The sequence below is a fragment of the Xenopus tropicalis genome, chromosome 4, assembly GCF_000004195.4.
Source record: "Xenopus tropicalis strain Nigerian chromosome 4, UCB_Xtro_10.0, whole genome shotgun sequence".
In the NCBI taxonomy this organism is placed as follows: domain Eukaryota; kingdom Metazoa; phylum Chordata; class Amphibia; order Anura; family Pipidae; genus Xenopus; species Xenopus tropicalis.
Window position 1 is genome coordinate 36,942,965 of NC_030680.2, and position 26,626 is coordinate 36,969,590.

Sequence of the window (26,626 nt, forward strand, 5' to 3'; positions counted from 1 at the left end):
TCACCACCCTGTCCTAAAAATAAGTGCATTTGCTCAATATATTGTACGGCACAAAGAAGTCATAGAGTCGGGTTCGTGGTCTGCTCTTTTCCTTTCAGTGTTGTGCTCTTGGTGGGCTTCGGGCATTGCCAGGTCTCTGTTCCAACCATTCGAGTGCCTGCTCTGGTCGCTCAAAGAAGATGGCTTTGCCACCCTCCATAATTTTAAGCTTGGCCGGGTATAGCATGGCGTATTCTAGGCCCAGATCTCGAAGCCGGCGTTTGATTCCAACATATGAGCTGCGCTTTTTTTGCACTGTTGTGGAGTAGTCTGGATAAAGTGAAATCTTGGCCCCAGAATATTGGAGATCTCCTCTCTTTCTGGCCTCTCTCAGTGCTGTGTCTCTATCCCTGTAATTAAGCAGCTTGATTAGAAATACTCGTGGTGGGGCTCCAGGGGGTAGTGGTCTCATTGGGACTCGATGCGCTCGTTCCACTACGTATTGTGGAGAAAATGTTTCTTGGCCCAGGAGCTCCTTAAGTAGTTTTTCTGCAAAATTTTCTGGTTGGGTGCCTTCACTACGTTCTGGGAGGCCCAGTATTCTGACGTTGGATCTGCGCTGTCGGTTCTCCAGATCATCTAATCGGTCAGTCACTGCTTCGAGTTGTATTTTTATTTGATTTATGTCTTGAGGCAGATGAGCTGTGCGGTCCTCCACTGTTCCCACTCTTTCCTCGAGCTCCCCAGTCCTCTCTCTGATATTTTGCATGTCCTGCTTAATAACTGAGAGGTCCACCTTTAACTCCTCGACTTTGGAGGTAAACATAGAGGTTAGGGTGGATTGGCAGTTCAAGATGGCTGTCATAAGGTCTGCTGGGGTTGGTGTTATTTGGCCCTCTGCCGCCAGCTCTGCGACTGTCGTTTGTGGAGGAGAGGCATTTGGAGAGTGCGGAGAGGAGCTTGCAGCTTCTTGGCTATTGTTGCGGGCATATTGCTCTAGCCGCGCTGCCGCATCCGATTTCACTTTGTGTGTGCTTTTACCCATTTGTGATCAGAGCAGTGTAGTTGGCACTATTACTGTCTAGTGTAGCTTTGATTGTAGACCACTACACCCGATTTATGTATTCAGCACTATCATATAAAATAGAAATGGCTTGTGCAGCACCTCCCCAGGATCATAGGCAATTACATGCTGCTAGTATTTCCTAGCCCTTTTTTGGATTATCACCAACCCTTTATACTTTCTCAGCCGGTGCCCTAGTGTGATTATGTAGTGTTAGGACAGATGCAGCCTCTCTAGTGGCGCAACACTGCAGGCTTTGCTATATATAAAGCCCTTGTTAGGCAGAGTTCATAGCACTTGCTATAGGGAGAAGTCCGGGTAGGTTATGGTGGGCGCCCCCGGGGTTCTGGACTCACCGTCTTGCTGGGGAGTTCCCCCGTGCCGCGCTGATTGTAAGTGTTTGGGCCGGGCTCCTTTGCCGTGCAGGGGAGATGCGTCCAAGATGGCGGATGCGCGATGCGAGTCGCGCTCGCGTTGTTAGGCCCCACTCTTCCTGCTCGTGCTGCGGCACTGAAATTGCTTTCGGGAGCAGCTATCAGTCTCCCGGATGGCAGGTTTTGTGTTCGGCGGGCCTTGGGGACTGCACAGCGCCGTTTGTGGGGGATCTAGAGGCTGTACCCCGGGAGCGCCGTTTCGGTGCGTCCTAACAGTTGCCCGGTTGGCCACGCCCCTAACTTCTGCTTTAACGGACATACTACTAGTACTAGTTATACCAGAAACTATTCCTATAAAAACACACTAACATTCCCTGATTTTTGAAATAATGTAATTATAATGTGAATGTTTCGATATGCAGAGATACGATAATGGAAAATCATGCATCTTACAATATAGAATAAAATAAAGAAAACGGGGCAAAATGCAGCAAGACCTACTGGCACAAGCCAAAAGAACTTATACTTTTTAAAAGCATAAGAATTAAGCAGACCTGTCTTGTTCCCTTTAAAAGGACAAGGAAAGTTAATCACTGGGGGTGCCAAATGTTACGCCTCCCCAGCGATTATAACAGCTTACCCGATAGCCTTGGCTGGTGATACGGTTTGCTGAAAACTGCACTGCACTACAGCCCAGGGTACTTTTGCATTAGCACCATATCGTAAATCTTTATCCATCTTCCCTAGGCCAGCATGTGCAGTAGAGTGAAATAGCTGGATTTCTGCCTAAAGTTTGGCCTTTTGCTCTACTGCACATATGGACCCAGTGAGAAGAACCTGAGAGGATCATGACTGGCTGCTCTACAAAAGTACCACCAGGCTGGTGCAGTTTCCAGCTAACAGGAATACTGGCCCAGCGTATCATTATCATTATATAGGTGTGCTAATATTTGGCACCCCCCAGTGATTACAATTGTTCTTCTTTAAACATCTTTTCCTTCTTTATCTACTTTATTTCAAACAGCTGCTAGGGCAGTGGTTCTCAGCCTGTGGGTCGTGACCCCTTTGGGGGTCAAACGGCCCTTTCACAGGGGTCGCCTAAGACCATAGGAAAACACATATTTCTGATGGACTTAGGAATAATTTTATAGCTGGGGGTTACCACTAAATGAGGAACTGTATTAAAGGGTATTAGGAAGGTTGAGAACCACTGTGCTAGGATATCCTAATCTAAATAGCTTTACTCAACCTGTCTATGCTGAACAGATCTCTTGATTTCTTTAATATGTGCAACATCTCAAGAATCTCATTATCTGTATTTGGTCATTTGCTCATACCTTTTTGCTCTCTTCCTCTTTGACGGATTCCAGCTCTTCAGCGTTTGCTTCTTCAGTTTCAGCCGGCACATCTTTCTTCTCAGAGTCACTAAAAGCCGAACAAAGAGGAGGGTTGAGGAATGGTGCTACCAGGGAAGGTAGGATTTAAGGGAGGGCCAAAGTCAAGGACAAAAGCAAAGGAAGGATTAACAGATGCAGAAGGTAAATAAATAAGCTTAATGGCTATGGTATAAAATAACCAAACAATCCAAATATGCAGGGACCACTATGGGCATTTCTAAGCACCACGGCAAAAAATTCTGCTGGGCATCTAAAATCAGAAAAGAGGCATTACTATGTCTGACTTTTTAAGTCTCACTGGAGTGGGAGATAGTAATTCCATTTGTCTGTTAGATTGTGGAATAAATGACAATTACAGAATTGATTTCTAAAGTTATCATGTTGGTCAAAGAACCCAGCCTCCTAGTGACTGGCTCATTAAAAGTAATCTACACCTTGGTCCCTTGGATATCTCTTCATGTTAGCCCAGGTTTCTGTGGTAAGAAGTCATGGTATGCTTGTTCTACCTATATATCTGAGTGACCCCTTGCAGAAGAGGATAGTTAGAGTGTGTGTTAAAGTTGCAGGCAGTACCAGTGATTACCTAGAGAAAAGAGTCTTCATTTTATGCCACATGTTACCGACAGCGCTACTAACTTTAGCGGAGAGACTGGGAGGTGAGGGGGCAGGGGATAGGAGAGGGACAAGAGGAGGAGGCAGAAAGAAATTGGGTGGGGGACAGAGCAAAAAGCAAAAAAGAAAAGAAAAACACATTTCAGTTCAAATCCCAGGAAAAGAGCCACTAATGGAAAAATAATTACCATTCATTCATTTACACAATTCATCCTGCTACCACACCATTCCTTAATCTTTAAAAGTGAACTTCCATCATAATAAATATCCTGATTAAGTTTTTTTCACATTTCTTCAGGTATTTCATGACCTGAGAGTTTCTCAAACTAACAGCCAAATAATCAGATTTCATCTATTCAATGAGCTGGCTGTTCCCAAAGCACAACAGCTGAGTTTGCAGCAGGAAAAAAATGTTACTTTAAAGGGACACACTAAGAAAAAACTCCCAAAACTAAGAAAAAAGTAAACTAAACTTATTTACTAGAGAATTGTTAACCATAAACTATTTTTTGTTATAGGTTTATTAAAACAGAAGCCCCCCTTTTAAGAAATCGTACTGCAGTGGACTTCACTGCCAACTTTATTGCTAAGAAATTCATGGTCCCCAATTTTATTCAGCTAAAGAAGCTTTTCAATTTTTGTTTTTCTTATAAAAATGTGACCACCTGTCCACAGCACTATCACTCACCTCATTTCATTCTGATTACTTTACCCCTCTATCCTAAATTGTGACTCACGTGTCTTTCCTCTCCCTCAGATGTTCAAAGTGAAGCAGTCCTCGAGAGTTGACACTAAGCACCAAATCTTGTCCTGATAAGATGTCCAGACGGAATGGTGTCCCTGTCACCAACAACTTGTGTCCTGTTTCCCCCAGAGAGAGCTCCAGAGTGTTGTCATCCTGCCCTGTCACCTGCAAACTTTGGATAGAGTCAAAACAGTGTTAAAAAGTAAAGTTAAATAAAAAACATAATTCAGTCTCCAAAAGGCTAATTTGAGTCTAAACAAACATATATAACTTGCAAAAGTATTCAATGTCTTAGCAATTCTCTCATTTTACTGCAACTGTTACTATACAAACTGTACACTGAAATCGATTGTCAGTCGAGATTTTCAAATATGTTTACACCAGGTATGGATGTATTCATTTAAAAAAAATTAAACCTTTATTTGCTTTATTTAAAAAGGAGTTAAATTATACTACTTTGTGTGTGTGGGTGACGGGCCCCCTTAAATTGATTACTACTTATCATTACTTGCCTACCTGGTAATAATTTGCCAAGTATGCAAAGGTGAAATAGTTTATTCTACCATCCATGGCAGCTGAAATGATGGCTTGAATTACAAGAAAGATTTACTTACTTTGCAGGGAGTGGTGTCCCTACCAAAACATCAGGAACTTCATAACGAGGTTTCAGTGGGTTTATTTCATTAATTTTGATACGGGTCATGTTTCCATCCAAACCATATACTTCAAGGAGAAGAGAGGCCTGAAAAAAATTGGCATATTTTTTATATAGGTCATACAAATCACTTTGTAGAGTATTATTGCTTTTGTTATACATTATTATCCCAGGTCTTTCCTTCCAGTCTGTGTCTCCATGCACTTACCTGGTTCCTATCATCGATGAGTTGAACCTCTAATTTGTCCGAACTCAGCTTTGCGCTACCCAGTGCGGCTCTGTAGGTGGATAAACCTGGTTGCAGCTTCCGCTGCCGCCTGAAGAGAAAAAGACAGGAAACTTTCTTAACATTAAAGCTCCACTAAAACACTATTTTTAACACATTCCACTTTTTTGTGACAAAATAACTGGAAAAAATAGAAACAAAAGCATAAAAACCATCAGTTTATTGAAAATGAGTTCTTCCTGTACTGTGACTAAATTAAATTCAATTATTTTTTAAAATATAAGTTACTAATGGATGATTGTTTTGTTTTTACCCTTACCAAATTCTTGCCCTATCTTTGAGGGAGATTAAGAAAACTAGCCCCCAACTTCTCCTCATTGCTGCACTGTGTTTCTGGTTTACAGATAATTAATACATTATAAAGGGGGTTTAAATGGTAAGGGTAATTTAAATAAATCTAAAGTCTGCTCAATAATTTGCCTCCCATTCACAGCCCTCCCTCCTCTTGACTAACAACAATGGGGACTCTCTAACATTTCACTAGGGTTGGCAGGGGTGCAATTTTGTACCACTTCATTTCCTTTTCTCTGTGATTGACAGCACTGAGCATATGCAGTTAAAGCCAGGTCCAGACAGGCTTCAACTGAGCATGATCCAATATAAGCCACCTCCCGATGTTTCATTCTCAGTTCTCCAACAAAGAATTATGAGGAATGCAAATTACTTGTTTTTGTTCAATATAGAACGAGCAAATATAAAACGTGCTAAATGTGTTGGGTTTACATTTGTGTTCAGTTTGCACATAAAAAAACTTAGAACATGGTATTTTGTCAAGAATGTTTCTGCTTCTTTATGTCAAACTTTAATCTCTTGGGAACACTTACATCTTTGCCAGCTGAAGCACTATACCAATAAGGGCAGTGGCACACAGGGAAATTAGTCGCCCATGATAAATGTTTGCCATTGTGGGCGACTAATCTCCCCAACATGCCATCTCACCGGCAAGAATGTAAATCGCTGGTGGGATGGCATACGCAGTTACCTCGCTGAAACTTCTCGCTGAAACATATGCCATTCCACCGGCAATTTACATTCTTGTCAGTGAAATGCCATGTCGGGGAGATTAGATGCCCGCAATAGCGAAGATTTATAGCGGGCAACTAATCTCCCAGTGTGCCACTGCCCTAAACACACATAAAATCTGCTTATCGTCATACTGAAGAATTACTTTAAAGATAGGATTTTCTCCCCGAAAAATTGCACTGCAGTTTTACATCACTTAGAATGTGCAGTTTTAAAAAAAAAATTTGCGTTTTAAAATGGCCATGCTTTTATTTTCTGTCTTTGCCTAGGTTTCTTATATTAAGCACTCATTTTCTTAGGGGCGGTTTTAGCAAAATATGGAATTAGAGCTGACCACAGAAAACCTCACCCCACTTTCTATTTATTCCTATGGGATTTTTAGAAGTGTATTTATCAATGGGTGAAATTTAGAGTTCACCATTTTATAAATATGCTTTTGTTTTTCTGTGGTCAGTTCTAATCTCACATTTTCATAAATCCGTCCCTTAATCTTATTAATACCTCTGAAGTCTGCTTACATGCAATGGATCCAACATTTAAAACAGACCTGTAACATTTTAAGATGGCTGTTTCTGGGAGGCAGGAAACAATACAATGTGTGTCCCATGCAAGTAATAAATAGGCCAACGGAAATGTAGAGTTGATCAGTTTTTCGCTTTTCTAACATTTATTTTAAGCAGAAATCAAAGGTGGAAAATTTTGTCCCATTAACTACAGTATTTTTTACACAGGAAGCAGCAAACACTAAAATATATGCTTTAGATGCAAATTATTAATTTAACAAAAGTTTCCGTGAAGTAGAACAGAAACATGATATTTTGAAACCTAAAGACAGAAAGAAGACAACTGTAATAAGGCTAATGCCTATGTTGGCATTAGGCTTCTTCCTTACCTACACCCCGAACCATTGTGTCAACCCAGGTGCAGGCATGAGGCAATTTTTGGTGCAGAAATGGACACTCATGCACCTCCGCACTGAAACCCGCCATGTGTGCCTGCATCTGGGCCCACACAATGGTTATGGGTGCAACAAGGAAGAAGGCTGATGCCAGTTTAGGGGCTGATTCTCAACCTGCTTTTTTCCACGGGCCAACAATCAGCCCCATGTGGCAATGGCCTAAATATTAACATCAGGTGTAATGGAGATGGGAGTGTCAGATTACATGTAATAGACACAAAAGGATTACAAACAGAAAAAATTCCACAAAAAAGCATTTTGATTCAGTCTGCCCTTATCCGTATGCAAAGTAGAAGGAATGCTGGGAAGGAAGTTGAAGGTTAATACCCTAAAAATGATACGGTTACACCAACACTCACTGGCAGAATGAGCTCTGGTCGCATGTCTTGAAGTTGCTCTTATCAACAGTCAGTGCAGGAATAAAACAGACAGTGAATAGGAGAGCAGCCCCCAGCAGCCTGCAAGAGAGAACAGCCTGTAAAATATGCACACAAGGATCCCACATATAGTTCCTTGCATAAAGCTATGCACAAACATTTTTACAGACTTAAGCACTTATGTTTAACTATAAATCTACTGAAGAAACCTGGTATGTGCAAATTCTGTGCACAGCAGTTACAGTAAGTAAATAGAGCTTAAGGCACATAATATATATTAGAGACTGCACTTAAGAATTTATTGATTAGCCATTATCTAATTAAATGCCAGTATAAGTTACCTGAAAGAGAAAATGTACCATTTAGAGTTAGGCTTTACATTAACTTCATTCTTTAAAACTGCCATATTTTCATGTTATTCTCTGCAGGAAACCTCAATAATGTGCATATATTAAGTGAGTGGGAGTAAGCATGAAGCAAATTTGCAAAAAATGAGTAAGCTCCTTGGAACTAAATTGCAGGTTTTTACCAGTCACGGGCCTTATCATTTTGCACCTACTACAGGCTTAAGTGACAAATGTTAAAAGCAGAAAAAAAAAAATAGAGACCCTTTCTTCTGCACTCTCCATGGCCCATGTGAATAGAAGCATTAAGGGCCAATTACTACAAGCAGTGCGAATCCCATTGAACTGTCTACATGGAAGCCACAATACCCAGCACCGATGGGTATATTGCCTTAGTTTCTATGTACAGCTGGCCATTCATGGGCTGATAAAAAAATGTGCCCATGAGTTGGTACATAAATCCTTCAACTCCAGTTACCCAAAATTGCTTATGGCTCTGACTTCAAGGCCCTGGAAGTGCTATGGAATTAGTACATAAATCCTTCGAGTCAGACTCCTCAGTTTATGGTACCACCAACTCCGACTGACTCCAGGTAGCCAAAATTGCTTCTGACTCCACAGCCACTGGTTGGGCAAGGATCACATTTATGAATTGATGCAGCCTTCACTTGATAGATCACCATAGTGATTCCTTATGATCCAATATTTGGTCAGGCACCAAATTAGCCCAATTTGGACCACTGCATGGGTGGCTAAATTAAAAAAAGATCCACTCAGGCCCAGATTTGTCGGACGGGCCTAGGGCGGCAGAAATTTAGCCGCACTGGTATTTTACCTGCATACGGAGCCATGGGACCAGACACGCAGAAACTTTAGCACATATCCCCACTGCTCCGTATGAGTTAAGTGGTATGCATGGGGGGGGGTGATCAGTGGCCTTGAAGCGCCATATTCAGAAATCCGGCCCTGGATCCACTTGCTTTGCAACCTTCCCAAACAAGCATATCTATGGGTGTATGGCCAGTTTATAAATCTCTGCACCAAAAAACATTAACTTTTAGTGTCAATCAGTTTAAAGACTCTGCTTCAGCCTTTCTGCATAGGAAGGGAATGTGTAAAAGCAACAAAAGCATCATATGTATGAGGTTTCACAGTTTATTGAAGACAGCTTCTAAAAACAGTATGTTTCTTCCAAAAATACATTTCATAAAGATTATTGAACAAAGAGTTTGGCCAGTAATGATAGATTTGGTGATAAAACCATATTATAACCAAAAAGCAATCCTTTCCTTAAAATGTGTGTAAATACCTGATCTGAACCCTAGTTTGTCAACTGAAATGGAATACAATTGCCAAAATTGAAACTTCTCAGAGCACCACAGGGTAAGGATCTGGATTTTGTTTAACCCAATAAAATAAACACTGCATTAGGCTATGGATGGCCAAGGCAGGGTGACAGCAGCTTTGCAGTTCCTAGAATTTGCCCAAACCTTATCATTGTACACACCTACAAGTGTTCAGCTCCAGATGAGGTGTCAGTAAACAAGCAAGGTGGCGGCTGAACCACACATTGTTTGGTTAACACAGGGTCTATACGTGGAATGGTAAACAGCAGACAGAATTTAACTGACTGATAACTGTGATGAGGAAAAGCAGAAATATCAGCACCCAATGTGCCATAGAAACAGACTTAAAATAGTGTTCCTGAATTATAAATGGCCTGGCCACCACCATTCTAGCCATACACAAGGTAAGAAAACAATCTGCTCTTATGGTTTAACCAAAGCTGTAAGGATTAGAAGCCAAGATTTAAGGACTAGGAGTTGGTGTTATAATATATTCTGACACAGAAGGCAGTGAAAGGAGTAGTTCAATGGCCAAGTCTAAGCAACTTTTCAATTGGTCTTATTATTTATAGTTTTTAAATTATTTGCTTTCTTCTTCTGACTCTTTCCAACATTCATTGACCCCTGCAGCCAAAAAAATATTACTCTATTGTTAATTTGTATTACTTATTTTTCTATTCAGGTCCCCTCCTATTCATATTCCACTCTCTCACTCAAACCACTACTTGGTTGCTAAGCTAATTTCAACCCTAGCAACCAGATAGCTGCTTAAATTCGAAACTGCAGAGTTGCAGAGCAAAACATGAAAATATTTAGAAAAACCAACAAATAAAAAATGAATAGAAATTGCAAATTGTTTTAGACTATTACTCCGTACATCATACTAAAAGTTAACCCAAACGTGATTAATCCCTTTAACACCTAATCTGGACACCCTTCTGGAAAACTGATTTTACCCCAGAAATATTGTTGCTTGATAAAACACCTCCAATAAAACTCTGTGCTCCTCTGCAATGTGGACACCAAGTGTTGGGGGATTGCAGGTGGAAGAGGCAGATAAAGGGTTAAAAATGTAACCATTAAAAATCCCAAGCCAAAAATTATTTAGTAAACCAAAGCAGTGTTCCTTTGAGAAACTGCTTTGGGCGATATGAAGATAAGAATGAGAAAGCGCCAACACCTGCAGCAATGAATGGTTTGTATTTCCATTAGTTTTACAACTTGGGCTGTTAGCCTCTCGCCCTCTAGCCACATAAATACATCTCCTGCAAAGTTTACATAAGAAAATATTAAGAGTAATAACATGCCAAAAGCTGGTGAATATCTCACCTAATTGTTTATTTAAGCTACCAGTGACAAACCCACATCACAGGTCTGGTAAGATCCCCAGACTAAATTGAAGAAAGCAGTTGAAATGGAAACTCCACCTTTAACATTTCTTTTTTTTATAATAGAGGAAATATACAATTTAAAGCAGCTTTCTCATATACATTAGTTAAAAGGTTTAATGATTTGGAAGATATTTGGAAATGATTGCAACTCAGAGCAGGATCAATGGCGCTTTTTTGCACTACTTGTTCTCAGTCGTCTTGTAACAATGTAAACGAAGTCAGCTCTCCTATAGCCAAAGTACCAAACCTCACAACCAACTGCAATCTTCTTCACTGCTTCACTGTTTCAAAGGTCAGAGCCAGCAGTGCATAAAAAAGAGACAAATACTGCTTTTAGTAATTATAGTTAATTAAAGTACATTGAACATTGAGTTCCACCTTATTTTATGTCCACTATACTGGGTGACGGACAGACACCCTTTTCAAGAGAGTGCCGCTATACTAGGTGAAGGATGGGCACCCTTGCTTGAATGTCTTTCTGGATGGGCAGGCCTGGAATGGACTATGGATTCTGGCAAATGCCAGAGGGGCTGCTGTAATAACATACCATAGACAATCAATATTTATTGAGCTAGTGGTGGTCTGTTTGGGTCTCTGTGTGGTTAAAGTGATACTGACACTAAAAAACTCTTCAAAACATTAATGTACATTGAAAGTTACATATAGGTCATGCTGACCATTTTATGCGGATTTTGATTTGGGCGAGGGATGGGCACCCACTCAGGAGTGCCGCTACACTGGGCGAGGGATGGGCACCCACTCAGGAGTGCCGCTACACTGGGCGAGGGATGGGCACCCACTCAGGAGTGCCGCTACACTGGGCGAGGGATGGGCACCCACTCAGGAGTGTCGCTACACTGGGCGAGGGATGGGCACCCACTCAGGAGTGTCGCTACACTGGGCGAAGGGATGGGCACCCACTCAGGAGTGTCGCTACACTGGGCGAAGGGATGGGCACCCACTCAGGTTTGTCGCTACACTGGGCGAGGGATGGGCACCCACTCAGGAGTGTCGCTACACTGGGCAAAGGTTAGGCACCCACTCAGGAGTGTCGCTACACTGGGCGAGGGATGGGCACCCACTCAGGAGTGTCGCTACACTGGGTGAGGGATGGGCACCCACTCAGGAGTGTCGCTACACTGGGCGAGGGATGGGCACCCACTCAGGAGTGTCGCTACACTGGGCGAGGGATGGGACCCACTCAGGAGTGTCGCTACACTGGGTGAGGGATGGGACCCACTCAGGAGTGTCGCTACACTGGGCGAGGGATGGGACCCACTCAGGAGTGTCACTACACTGGGTGAGGGATGGGACCCACTCAGGAGTGTCGCTACACTGGGTGAGGGATGGGACCCACTCAGGAGTGTCGCTACACTGGGTGAGGGATGGGACCCACTCAGGAGTGTCGCTACACTGGGCAAAGGTTGGGCACCCACTCAGAAGTGTCGCTACACTGGGTGAGGGATGGGACCCACTCAGGAGTGCCGCTACACTGGGCGAGGGATGGGCACCCACTCAGGAGTGTCGCTACACTGGGCGAGGGATGGGCACCCACTCAGGAGTGTCGCTACACTGGGTGAGGGATGGGCACCCACTCAGGAGTGTCGCTACACTGGGCGAGGGATGGGCACCCACTCAGGAGTGTCGCTACACTGGGCGAGGGATGGGACCCACTCAGGAGTGTCGCTACACTGGGTGAGGGATGGGACCCACTCAGGAGTGTCGCTACACTGGGCGAGGGATGGGACCCACTCAGGAGTGTCACTACACTGGGTGAGGGATGGGACCCACTCAGGAGTGTCGCTACACTGGGTGAGGGATGGGACCCACTCAGGAGTGTCGCTACACTGGGTGAGGGATGGGACCCACTCAGGAGTGTCGCTACACTGGGCAAAGGTTGGGCACCCACTCAGAAGTGTCGCTACACTGGGTGAGGGATGGGACCCACTCAGGAGTGCCGCTACACTGGGCGAGGGATGGGCACCCACTCAGGAGTGTCGCTACACTGGGCGAGGGATGGGCACCCACTCAGGAGTGTCGCTACACTGGGCGAAGGGATGGGCACCCACTCAGGAGTGTCGCTACACTGGGCGAAGGGATGGGCACCCACTCAGGTTTGTCGCTACACTGGGCGAGGGATGGGCACCTACTCAGGAGTGTCGCTACACTGGGCAAAGGTTAGGCACCCACTCAGGAGTGTCGCTACACTGGGTGAGGGATGGGCACCCACTCAGGAGTGTCGCTACACTGGGCGAGGGATGGGACCCACTCAGGAGTGCCGCTACACTGGGTGAGGGATGGGACCCACTCAGGAGTGTCGCTACACTGGGCGAGGGATGGGACCCACTCAGGAGTGTCACTACACTGGGTGAGGGATGGGACCCACTCAGGAGTGTCGCTACACTGGGTGAGGGATGGGACCCACTCAGGAGTGTCGCTACACTGGGTGAGGGATGGGACCCACTCAGGAGTGTTGCTACACTGGGCAAAGGTTGGGCACCCACTCAGGAGTGTCGCTACACTGGGCAAAGGTTGGGCACCCACTCAGGAGTGTCGCTACACTGGGTGAGGGATGGGACCCACTCAGGAGTGTCGCTACACTGGGCAAAGGTTGGGCACCCATTCTGAAGTGTCCACGTCCCTGTTAGGGGAAAGGCTCTCAACCTTTGACTTCTCGGCAGTAGCTGAACCCCTAAGTCTTCTGTAGCGGCAGTTAAGCCAGTGTTAATGAACAGCAGATTAAGGGGCCCGAGTTCTGATACTTTGCGGTCCAATTGCGATGAAACTTGGAAGACTCCCAGTGCCCCCCGGCAGCATCAAAAGCCAATGCCCAACTTTGTTTGCCCTGCTGGGCGCTGCACTTCCTTGTGGCTGATTGATGGTCCCATTGTCTCGCTGCTCTTATTTCATGTCGATCCCTGACTCTGGGCACATTCTGTGTGTTACTAAGTCTACAGCAGATTCACTTGCTAATGATACCACTTACTCTACTTGTAACCTCCATATTTCACTCGCCAGATTACGCCCGTCGCTTTATTTAATGGTATATACCTCACATACGAAACACATACTGCTTCACGCTGCCCGCATAAATCTGCTGCTGTCTCCACAATTCAATCGCGTCTCATTAGAAACTGCTGCAGGACGGTGCTTGGAATTATACAAATATAACTTAACGCAGCTTGCAACTACCAAAGTAATCACTCACAACCAGCTGCCCACTCTTACCTCCTCGCTACCGCCATCTTGGATCCGCTCTCACCTCTGACCCCCGGTACCCGGCTCTCTGACAGAAGCTCCGCCCATCTAAGGGACATCACTACAGTGCACACGCCAACCGTGGCCACGTCACCCCATTTCATTGGTCAGAGGCTGGGCTCCGCGATAGAGACCGCCCATAAATGGGAACGTCAGTGTCATGTTAGAGTGAGGGTCTGTGGTTGGGTTATAGTGCAGTTCAGAGATAGTGGCTTTATACTTAGGTGTCTGGTTGGAGATTTAACATGTGCTATAAACTGAATATAAACATTGTTTAGAGGCAAGTGCAAGTGTGGAATGAAAAACAATGAGTTAAAAGCATACTGGGAGTTGTAGTCCAACATTTGGGGACATAAGATTATGGGGGAGCTATTGCATTCTAGAAAATTTAGGACCACTGCATTGCCTGTGTTTTCAGTGTCTAAATGGTGGCTTTGCCATAAGTGCAGTAACTTGGTAGCTCTGGGGCCCCCCTGCAGTAAAATCTTATCAGGGGACCTGGTACAACCAGCCCCTCCTCCCCTGCTCCTAATGTCTGGTACCTCCTGGCTCGACTGTGCAGCTATATTTAAAGGTAGGGGAGGGGGGACTACAGTACAGCAGACCCCATGGTCTGAGATGCAGGTAAGCGGCTGAGGTTATAAGAAATTACAGTTTCAATTTGTTAGTCTTTTTATAGACATGGACGATCCCAGAGACTGCCCAGCTGTTACCACAGCAGCTGTATTTACATGTTCCAGTGATCAGCTGTAGCAGCGCCCAACCCTGGCACATTCACAGGCAGAACTGCTAAGTGCAGACTGGCTTCTATAGAAACTCATTCCCTAAAGAAATTGTGTGTGTGAGTCCTACCCTAAACCCACTTCCTTACGTGGCCTGGCACCATTAGACTGGTGGCAAGAGGTTGTTTTGTGTACCCAAAGCTCCCTAATACATTCCTGCATCATAGAAGCTCCACCTGGTATGAACAATGACTCATGGGATACCTTTGACTATACAGACAGGGGCGCTTCTGCCATTAGGCGAGTTGAGAAACTCGCCTCAGGCGGCAGAAGCGCCCCAGTTACCAGGGGCGGCAAAAAGCCGCTCCTGGTAACTTTAAGAGCCGAATTTCCAGTTTTTAAACCGGAAATTCGACTCTTCTAGTGCAGAGAGCGCAATTGCGCTCTCTGCACTAGCGATCTCACCGCCCCCGGACCCGCTCCTGCGCTCAGAAGGTAAGCGCTGGGAGCCGCCTCAGGAGCCGCCTCAGGCGGCGATATGTCCAGAATCGCCCCTGTATACAGATGACTCTTGGATGCCACAGATCCCAGAGAGAACACCTTGTTCTGGCAGAGATATGAATGCCTCGGACTGCTCTACTCTGCAGATGATCCCTGACCCATGGGATACAACAGCGGTTAAGAATGGAGGCAGACCTGGAAGAGGATTACTATTGCCCTGCAGAGCACAATGCATCAAATAGGTGGGAGATGAAAATTCAGCTCCTGCACAGTGTGCCCACTTGTCTACAGCTTGGAGGAATGGCAAGAGCTCTGAGACCAGTTCAAGTTCTGTAATTACAACCACTTTGTGGGTGACCAGCAGGAATTCTGGACCCTCTATAGATGGTGATCGAAATACATTGGCAAAAATTATGGCTAGCTGAACTGGTTTACTGTGAGCAGGACATTTTAAGACAATGTGGGATTTGAGGATCTTTGTAGGGAAAAAAAGCTGGCATGTGCCCAAAATCTATTAAATTTTAGAGGCAAAGCCAGTTCTGGGTGCAATCGGCCCCAGAGATTGTCCATTGCTGAGGATTCTAGACTGACAGAATTTAGAAAGGTTGCATAGAGAAATATCTTTAATAGCTTGCTGGATAAGACAGAAAATCATCTGAAATCAGGTTAACCAAATAGCTGTTCCCACTCTGCCTGGGCAAATGTGGTGAATGCTATAAAAATAAATAAATAAAATAGACTGGGCATGTATGCCAGGGGCATTTATCCATTGCAGGCATCTTGCTTTCATCAAACTACTGCATTATGAATGAAGGGAAGTCTTCACTAGAGACAAAGTTGTGATCAAAGTAGTGATCATGAACAAGACCCCAGTGTGTTGGATTATATAATATATTAACACATTTTAAAACACCAACATATTCTGCATTGTTGCACAATAAATGTGTGTATAAATTAAACCAGCAAGCCACCAAAACAAGAGGTACAGAGGGCCTGCACTGCCCATGTAATGCCAGGATGTAATGGAGTATTCAGTAGGTCATTTCGGGAAGAAACTAGTCCTGATGTTAAAAAGGTTTTTCCTTGGAACTAGACATCAAAACCTTGTGCAGGGTCATGCATATATGATTTAGCAACATTAAAACACATTTAAATAGGGTAGCACTTCATTTTTAAAATTTATATAGTGTTGAGATTCTGCAGAACTGTATGGGTATACACATTACTACATTTGTAAGTGACAAACCTAGGTCTTAATTAAGGGTGTATACATAACCTGTACCTTATGTACAGGTCAGGTGAAAAATATACTTCCAACAGTGCGCTGCCTTGGTGTCTGTATCATATGGAACTACTACTCAACTGAGGCTCTAAGAGCCATAAATGGAATTGCATATTCCTGTCATGGAGTACACACATCTATTTCTGTTGTTTGTACATCATTTTGCCTTTAGGAGGCAACAAAATTATATTTAGCTGTTGTAATTTGTTACTGTTGCATTGTATACATTTGAATACATAGTAGGCTAGATCTCATGTTATCAGCGGAGGGAACCCAATGTTTTCGTGCTTGGCACCAGAACCTCAGTGAACAGCAAGTTAGCAGATTTGCCACATGTAGAAGCTGAAAAAGAATTAAGGTTATGACACTTTACGTTACAGTAAAACTGGATTAAGCAAGCGAATAAAACTTTATGGAAACAGCCATGTTAATGCCTAAGCCAGTGATCCCCAACCAGGGGCTTGCAGGCAACATGGTGCTCACCAACCACTGGATGTTGTTACCAGTGGCCTCAAAGCAGGTGCTTATTATTACAGTGGTGTGAAAAACTATTTGCCCCCTTCCTGATTTCTTATTCTTTTGCATGTTTGTCACACTTAAATGTTTCTGCTCATCAAAAACCGTTAACTATTAGTCAAAGATAACATAATTGAACACAAAATGCAGTTTTTAAATGAAGGTTTACGTTATTAAGGGAGAAAAAAAACTCCAAATCTACATGGCCCTGTGTGAAAAAGTGATTGCCCCCCTTGTTAAAAAATAACTTAACTGTGGTTTATCACACCTGAGTTCAATTTCTGTAGTCACCCCCAGGCCTGATTACTGCCACACCTGTTTCAATCAAGAAATCACTTAAATAGGAGCTACCTGACACAGAGAAGTAGACCAAAAGCACCTCAAAAGCTAGACATCATGCCAAGATCCAAAGAAATTCAGGAACAAATGAGAACAAAAGTAATTGAGATCTATCAGTCTGGTAAAAGTTATAAAGCCATTTCTAAAGCTTTGGGACTCCAGCGAACCACAGTGAGAGCCATTATCCACAAATGGCAAAAACATGGAACAGTGGTGAACCTTCCCAGGATTGGCCGGCCGACCAAAATTACCCCAAGAGCGCAGAGACAACTCATCCGAGAGGCCACAAAAGACCCCAGGACAACATCTAAAGAACTGCAGGCCTCACTTGCCTCAATTAAGGTCAGTGTTCACGACTCCACTATAAGAAAGAGACTGGGCAAAAACGGCCTGCATGGCAGATTTCCAAGGCGCAAACCACTTTTAAGCAAAAAGAACATTATGGCTCGTCTCAATTTTGCTAAAAAACATCTCAATGATTGCCAAGACTTTTTGGAAAATACCTTGTGGACCGACGAGACAAAAGTTGAACTTTTTGGAAGGTGCGCGTCCCGTTACATCTGGCGTAAAAATAGCACAGCATTTCAGAAAAAGAACATCATACCAACAGTAAAATATGGTGGTGGTAGTGTGATGGTCTGGGGTTGTTTTGCTGCTTCAGGACCTGGAAGGCTTGCTGTGATAGATGGAACCATGAATTCTACTGTCTACCAAAAAATCCTGAAGGAGAATGTCCGGCCATCTGTTCGTCAACTCAAGCTGAAGCGATCTTGGGTGCTGCAGCAGGACAATGACCCAAAACACACCACAAATCCACTTCTGAATGGCTGAAGAAAAACGAAATGAAGACTTTCGAGTGGCCTAGTCAAAGTCCTGACCTGAATCCTATTGAAATGTTGTGGCATGACCTTAAAAAGGCAGTTCATGCTAGAAAACCCTCAAATTAAGCTGAATTACAACAATTCTGCAAAGATGAGTGGGCCAAAATTCCTCCAGAACGCTGTAAAAGACTCGTTGCAAGTTATCGCAAACGCTTCATTGCAGTTATTGCTGCTAAGGGTGGCCCAACCAGTTATTAGGTTCAGGGGGCAATTACATTTTCACACAGGGCCATGTAGGTTTGGATTTTTTTTCTCCCTAAATAATAAAAACCCTCATTTAAAAACTGCATTTTGTGTTTACTTGTGTTATCTTTGACTAATAGTTAAATGTGTTTGATGATCAGAAACATTTTGTGTGACAAACATGCAAAAGAATAAGAAATCAGGAAGGGGGCAAATAGTTTTTCACACCACTGTAAATACCTGTATTGGAGGCAAGGTTTGGTTGTATAACAACTAGATTTACTGCCAAACAAAGCCTTCTGTAGGCCGCCACTCCACATAGGGGCTACCAAATATCTGATTACAGCTCTTATTATGGAACCCCCAGGAACTGTTTTCATGCTTGGGATGCTCGACAAATTTTTACATTAGAATGGGTAAAAAAAGGTTGGGGACCCCCAGCCTAAGTGGAAGCACAGGTGCTACAATGCAGCTCAGATTGTACCACTCAGTCACTGACTTCAGACTTGGGCAGTATAAGATCAAATCTATTTATAGAGCACTTATTCTATATAAGTGCTACTTATACAATGATAGGTTACTTATTCTAGTATTTAAATCAAGTCACAATATTGTAAATCTTTGACCAGTAATTTGCTTTGACAAGTTTAAATGTTCGAACTTTACAGGATGAGGAGGCAAATTAAATGTTTGTCATTGCAGTCTATACTCACCCGATTTGTGCAGCTTCTGAACACAAGCTGAGGAGAAGAAAAATACCTGTAAGCCCCAACTACCTAGTATTCTGCTAAGTTAAGGGGGGTCTCTTTAGTATAGCGATGATCCTTGTCATACCCAACATGCGTCAGCTCAGGGTAAAGTGGATGATTCATCACTGGAGACCACATGAACTGTCAATGCTGCCCCCCCACATCATATCATATGGTCCCAGGCACTGGGTACAGTCAGTCGTGCCTGATTCAACGTTAGGCACTGCATATTAAGAGAAGCTATATAGACACACACTTAATAGTATTACCTTCAATGATCTGTTTTTTCAGAAATCAATACTGTGGCACAGTTGTTTGGCATCATCAGTAGCTCCTCCATATCATACAGGCATATTATACAGTTTCAGAAGACTGTGCAACATGCAATTTTTCTCCAACACAGAACACTGTCAGATAATGTCTCATCAGACTTATTCAGACAAACGAAATTCCATAAGATTGACTTCATCATGTCAGTGCATAAGGCATAAACAATGCATCTATGCTTCATGTGTCATGCTGTTTAAAGAGGTAGTTGATGTTAAATTTACCCTATAATAGAATTTCCTCTTAGCAATTTTTTAAATTGGTCTTTATTTTAGTTTGTATAGCAATTGCCTTTTAAAACTTGGAATTAAAGGTACATTTGTATGCATCTTTGTATATAGGCCTACTAATACTCCAGTGTCAATTAAATTGCTTCCTAGTGTATAAGTTGGACCCTAGCAGCCAGCTACTGAAATGCCCAGGCAGGGAGCAGTTACAATTCAATTTACACAAGTCACTTGTGGGAACCCTGATTTTCCCCCAGGGCTTTCCCTTAACACTTTCTCTTGGTGGACACAAAATAATTTTCACAAACCACTAAACCTCATTACACCTTGAGGCCTGAAATCATTAGAAACCCTAAAGGCAAATGATAAAACCCCCTCCTCAGAACACTATTACTATACACAAATCCTACATTTTTATCTCTCACAAAGCCCAAAACGTCCTACACTAGAAACATTGGTGTTTAAATCTGGCTGCAAGTCTCCCATGCACCTTTCAGGATCTATCTCTCCGACATATTCCCAATTAATATCAGTAACACCAGATATCCCTTGCAATTATATGAGCTTAGGAAATACTTATGCATACCTCTTTCTCATACTAGAAATGGAAACAAAATTGGCAATATGTGAAAAGAATTTCTCCCTGCATAAGCATCAAAGAAACAGCATGTAAGCTTCTCTCCAAATGGTATGTTACACCAGTCCTAAAAAATAAATTTACACTCTATTATCCATCAACTTGCTTTTGGGGCTGTCAGATACTATTGTCCCATAGTACATAACTTTTGGACCCAAACTTTTCAATTGGTTACACAATTGCTCCAAACTGAAATTTCAGCTGATCCAGAGTTGGCGTTATCAGGGGCGCTGCTACTATGTGGCAAGTTGAGAAACTCGCCTTAGACGGCAGCACCCCCTAGTTACCAGGGGCGGCAAAAAGCCTGTAGTTCGTCACCTCTTTAGTAGACCTAAAAAAGATTTCACTTTAGAATTGCCATGTAATTCAGGATTTAAGGTTGTAGAAAACTACAGGCGGCAGGCAATCAGAAGATACCATTCAGTTTGGGCGCCTCTCTTTACTCTTTGGAGTTTTGTTTCTCATTGGCTGAGCTTTCAAAGTAGCAACTTCCTTTTTATATATAACATGCCTTATGGAAACAGTAGTATTTCAGCAGTGACATAAAGTTTATTGGATTAACAGAAAATATGCAATATGTATCATATCAAAATTAGACAGGTGAATACATTTGGGCACCCCAACAGAGATATTACATCAGTACTTAGTTGAGCCTCCTTTTGCAAATGTTTTTGACTCTAGATGCCTCCTATAGCCTTTGATGAGTGTCTGGATTCTGGATGGCTGTATTTTTGACCATTCGTCCATACAAAATCTCTCGAGTTCAGTTAAATGGCGATCATGGGCAGTTTGCTTCAAATCATCCCATAGATTTTCGATGATATTCAAATTGGGGGATTGTGATGGCCATTCCAGAATATTGTACTTCTCCCTCTGCATAGATGCCTTTGTTGATTTAGAAGTGTGTTTAGGGCCATTGTCTTGTTGAAATATCCAACCCCTGCTTAACTTCAACTCTGTGACTGATGCTTTAACATTATACTGAAGAATTTGTTAATATTGGGTTGAATTCATCCGACCCTCGACTTTAACAAGGGCCTCAGTCCCTGAACTAGCCACACAGCCCCACAGCATGATGGAACCTCCACCAAATTTGACAGTAGGTAGCAGGTGCTTTTCTTGGTGTGAGGTGTTCTTCTTCTACCATGCAAAGCGCTTTTTGTTATGACCAAATAACTCAATTTCTGTCTCATCAGTCCAAAGCACGTTGTTCCAAAATGACTGCGGCTTGTCTAAATGAGCTTTTGCATACAACAAACTGTTTGTGGCGTGAGTGCAGAAAGGTCATGTTTCTTATCACCCTGCCATACAATGTTCTTTGTGCAAATTGTGCGCTGAATTGTAGAACGATGTACAGATACACCATCTGCAGAAACATGTTCTTGCAGGTCTTTGGAGGTGATCTTTAGGTTGTCTGTAACCATTCTCACAATCGTTGCATATGCTGCTGCTGTATTTGTCTTGGCCTGCCAGACCTGGGTTTTACAGCAACTGTGCCTGTGGACTTCTATTTCCTGATTACATTCCTTGCAGTTGAAACTGAAAGTTTAAATCTCTGAGACAGCTATTTGTAGCCTTCCCCTAAACCATGATACTGAACAATATTTGTTTTCAGATCTTTTGAGAGTTGCTTTGAGGATCCCATACTGTCACTCTTCAGAGGAGAGTCAAACAGGAGCACAACTTGCAATTGGCCACCTTAAAGGAGAAGGAAAGGCTAAGTCACTTGGGGGTGCTAAAATGTTAAGCACCCCAAGTGACTTTAATCGCTTACCTCGTACCCCGGGCTGATGCCCCTGTTAGGAGAAAACAGCACCAGACCGGGGTACCTGGAGCGATGCGCTTCCTCCTTCCGCCTTTGTTTTGCTAAGACTAACAGAATAGGCGCATGCGCAGTAGAGTGAAAAGCCGACTTCTCTGTTAAAGTTCGGCTTTTCACTCTACTGCGCATGCGCGCGCTCGCAAAGAAGGAAGCGCTGCAGCTACCCCGGGCTGGTGCTGTTCTCTCCGTACAGGGGCACCAGCCTGGGGTAAAAGGTAGGCGATTCAAGTCACTTGGGGATGTCTAAAATTTTGGCACCCCCAAGTGACTTTGCCTTTCCTTCTCCTTGATTGGGCACACCTGGCTATGAAGTTCAAGGCTTAATGAGCTAATCCAACCAATTTGATGTTGCCAGTAATCAGTATTGAACAGTTACATGCATTCAAATTAGCAAAATTACAAGGGTACTCAAATTTTTACACAGCCAGTTTTTCCCATTTAAGTTTAATTTCATACAACTAAATACTGCTTCACTAAAAACTTTTGTTCGGAAAACACCCCAGTACTCAGATGTTCCTGGGAAATGAAAGACATACCACTGTTATCTTTTTTGTTGAATAAATCATGCAGGCTGAGAGAGTTCCCAAACTTATTCATATGACCATATATACCACGGGTAGTGACGACACCACGCAAAGTGATACACAGAAAATCAAGAATACGTGAAAAAAAGGGAAATGAACAACAGACCAGGAACCAGGGACAGCAGGAGAAATAAAAAATCAAGAGTACACTTAAAATAACAAAAATCAAATCAAAATGAAAGAATAATATGTGCAAACATGAATATAGCGTATTTAATACAATGGGACATAAAATGTGAAAACCTGTATGCTAGAGATATTGAAATTGAGAATTGAAAATAAAATTATACAAATAAATATTGGATATATTCCTCATGCAGCAGGATCTTGACCAACTGGCAATCTGGGCGGCTAAGTGGCAGATGAGATTTAATGTGGATAAATGTAAGGTCATGCACCTGGGATGTAAAAATATGCAGCCACTTATACCCTTAATGGGACTGCACTAGGCAAATCCATAACAGAAAAGGACCTCGGAGTCCTTGTAGATAATAAACTTGGCTGTAGCAAGCAATGCCAGGCAGCAGCTGCAAGGGCAAACGAGGTTTTGAGCTGTATTAAAAGGGGTATAGATTCACGGGAGGAGGGGGTTATTCTTCCCCTTTACAGAGCGCTGGTAAGGCCCCATCTAGAATATGCAGTTCAATTTTGGTCTCCAGTGCTCAAACGGGACATTATTGAGTTAGAGAGGGTCCAGAGAAGGGCAACTAAGCTGGTAAAGGGTATGGAAAGTCTCAGTTATGAAGAAAGTCTGGTAAAGTTGGGTCTGTTTACACTGGAGAAGAGGCGCTTAAGAGGTGACATGATAACTATGTATAAATATATAAGGGCATCATATAATAACCTTTCTAATGTTTTATTTACCAGTAGGTCCTTCCAACGGACACAAAGGCACCCACTCCGTTTAGAAGAAGGGAGGTTCCATTTAAATATACGGAAAGGATTTTTTACTGTGAGAGTTGTGGAATTCCCTCCCCGAATCAGTCGTGCTGGCTGATACATTATATAACTTTAAGAAGGGGCTGGATGGATTCTTAGCAAGTGAGGGAATACAGGGTTATGGGAGATAGCTCTTAGTAAAAGTTGATCAAGGGACTGGTCTAATTGCCATCTTGGAGTCAGGAAGGAATTTTTTCCCTCTGCGGCAAATTAGAGAGGCTTCAGATGGGGTTTTTTTGCCTTCCTCTGGATCAACTAGAAGTTAGGCAGGTTATATATAGGCATTATGGTTGAACGTGATGGACGTATGTCTTTTTTCAACCCATCTTACTATGACACATGTAATTCTATCTACAACACAATCCGGTCTCAGGAATCTAAGTGACTCATTAGTATGGTGTTATAATTTCTCAGGATCATTAATTGAGAATAATATATCAAAACTATTTTTGGCATGTATTGTTTAAAATGTAGTGTAATAAAAGGGCTTCCATTCTCACAGTGTTAACACCAGGGTCACTCAAGGACTACATCTTTAGGTTTTGAAAAAAGCAGGTGGAGCCACCAACAGCCAATCAGACTTCACCTATTTAATTTTTTTTTTGGTTTAAATTTAAAATGCTGCCTTTCTCACACTATTTTTGTCAGGGTTTCCAAACTTTACACAGTCACTGGCTGACTACATATTCAGGGTTAGGGAAAAATGGGCATAGCCACTAACAGCCAAACACATTTCTTTAATTGATTTTAGTGTGGAAATTTTATCTGCTGCCATTATCAAACATATAATGCCAGTGTCCACAAATTTTTCACAGTGGGTCACTGGGGGACAAAGGTTAACGGTAAGGAAAATCAATCAATATCCAATCCATTTCCACCCATTGAATTTCATTGGTTTATATTTAAATTGATGCCATTATTTAAGTATTAATTCTAATGTTGTTACAGAGTTAACAGCAAACAGCTGTGGGTTTAAGAGGCATTCAGAGACGACATCATAAAGTTAAAAACATGATATAAAGCAGTACAAGTATCCATTGATATCTATATATGTTCACAATCAACTAACTGCGAAAAAAAAAGAGAAAAAAATAAATAAATAAAACAACATTGATTATTTACACATGACAATTTAAATCCCATCTAGTGTTTAGACCCTGTGGTTCATGAGTATTTAATACAAATATCCATTTTGCTTCCAACTTCAAAAGTTTCTTTAATTTATTTCCACCTCTACCTTACATAGTTACATTATCTATACCCTGAATCCGTAGAATCGACATATTTCCCCCATTACAGGACGAGAAGTGTTGAGCTACCATTGTTGCATCACTTTTAGCTGTAATCTGAGCTGTGCACCCAACATACTGAATGTTACAACTCATACAAGTTAATAAATACATAAATTGTCACACAATACCTGTAGTGTAAGTATGTATGTTATACTGACTTTGTACTTGTTGTAGTGAAGTGTTTTGACTCATGCACCTGTGAGCAAGTTATACAGCGTGAGGAACTGCACTGATATATCCCTTCTGTTTATGATTTGATTTATCACGCTTAAACTCACTTGGGGCTAAGATGTTACCTAGTGTGGGTGCTTTTTTTGCTTACAAATTCACAGGGTCGGAACAGGGGTCAGCAGCCCTGACCCAACCCTATTGCATCCTCAAATGTTATTGTTGTTCAGTTTATTTCACATATTAGGCCAAGTATTTCTCATACAGCTTGCTTAAAGGAGAAGGATAGGTAAAAACTAAGTAAGCTTTATCAGAAAGGTCTATGTAAATACAGCCATAAGCACTCACAAAAACGCTGCACTGAGCCCTCTATCAAAAGAAACAGGATTTCTTGTCTCTTTTTTCCTGTGCCAGAGACGCGCAGCTCTCTCCTCTCTCCTGCTACCCCATCCTACAAGAATGCTATATACCCCCCCCCCCCCCCAGGAATGATCTGAGCCATTCAGCAGGAAGCGTCCTCGATGTCTTACAAACTGTACATGTACAGGGGTCTTGGTGCAAGAGTGTGGCATTATGGAAATATTGTCATACAGTGAAATCTATGAAGCCTTTGGACACTGACCTATAGTTAAATATCTGTGTTTTAGACAATCTTGTTTATTCAGAATAAATATTGGTTTAAATCTCTTTGACATCCATGACCCTTTCGGGGAATTTTTTTACTCCATTACGTTTTTCATCACTGGATAAAGAAAACAAATATTTGCACTTCTTTAGGGGAAGAAAAGGAATGTCATTTTCAGTGCTACATCCTGTTTTGTTTTTTTCCTGAAAAACTTTATTAATTGCTTATTAAAGGGGGTATGCACCTAAACAATGGTTTTCAAGGAACACTAACACCAAATAATGAAAGTGTATGAAAGTAAATCAAATATATTATACTGTTGCCCTGCTCTGGTAAAATAGTTATGTTTGCTTCGGAAAGACTACTATAGTCAATACAAAGAAGCTTGTTGTGTAGCCACAGGGGCAGCCATACATTCTGAAAATGAGGAAACGGCTCAGGTTATGTAGCAGGTACAATTCAATGGGTTTAGATTCCTGCATATGAACTAAAATCTTTATATTCTAAATAGCTTACAGGTACACTTAATTTATTCCAGAAATTAATCTTTCAACAGAATGTTGCACAATACCAATAATAAAAGGTGGGGACCCCTTCCACCTCCACCACTTTCTATAGAAAGGAGCAATTAAAATTATGTAAGATATATTTAGTATTGATTTACCATTACATTAAAATCAATTTAAAAATAGGCTGGCCAGCCTACCATCATTCACAACCACATATAATCACATTAATATGTTACTTTACACCATAAGTGTACTATATAGCAGGTCTCTCGAACCGATGACCGTCTCACTCCGCTCGCTTTCTCCCACCAGTACCAATGTTACTTACTTCCACCTGCGACACCTCTCCTCCTTGAGCAAGTAACATCGGTACTGGTGGGAGAAAGTGAGCGGAGTGAGACAGTCATCGGTGCGAGAGAAAGTGTAGAGGTTAAAAAACAAACGCCATAAAGAACGTGCTTGAGCTGGATGAGATTGTTCTATTTTTCATCTTATTACAAACTCTACGCTACATG

General features: G+C 42.5%; 1 protein-coding gene and 1 non-coding gene across 3 annotated transcripts in view; both read right to left on the reverse strand.

The window, feature by feature from the left end:
- Positions 1-13,884, reverse strand: part of ganab (glucosidase, alpha; neutral AB) — a 33,283-nt gene extending 19,399 nt beyond the window's left edge. Inside the window, exons 1-7 of one of the 2 annotated variants that reach the window (XM_004919701.4) lie at positions 13,779-13,884; positions 7,452-7,550; positions 5,034-5,142; positions 4,785-4,912; positions 4,163-4,342; positions 3,397-3,462; positions 2,754-2,841 (exon numbers count right to left, since the gene is read on the reverse strand). In XM_004919701.4, the coding sequence (XP_004919758.2) occupies positions 2,754-2,841; positions 3,397-3,462; positions 4,163-4,342; positions 4,785-4,912; positions 5,034-5,142; positions 7,452-7,550; positions 13,779-13,867 (759 nt within the window). In that variant the 5' untranslated portion in view covers positions 13,868-13,884. The remainder of the gene's footprint in view (positions 1-2,753; positions 2,842-3,396; positions 3,463-4,162; positions 4,343-4,784; positions 4,913-5,033; positions 5,143-7,451; positions 7,551-13,778) is intronic. The other variant, XM_002942977.5, reaches the window with a different exon arrangement.
- Positions 13,885-18,699: 4,815 nt separating this feature from the next.
- LOC116410628 lies at positions 18,700-18,764 on the reverse strand. Its single transcript, XR_004222543.1, has one exon. It is a non-coding gene; the product is annotated as a small nucleolar RNA SNORD31 (small nucleolar RNA).
- Between the last annotated feature and the right edge of the window lie 7,862 nt (positions 18,765-26,626).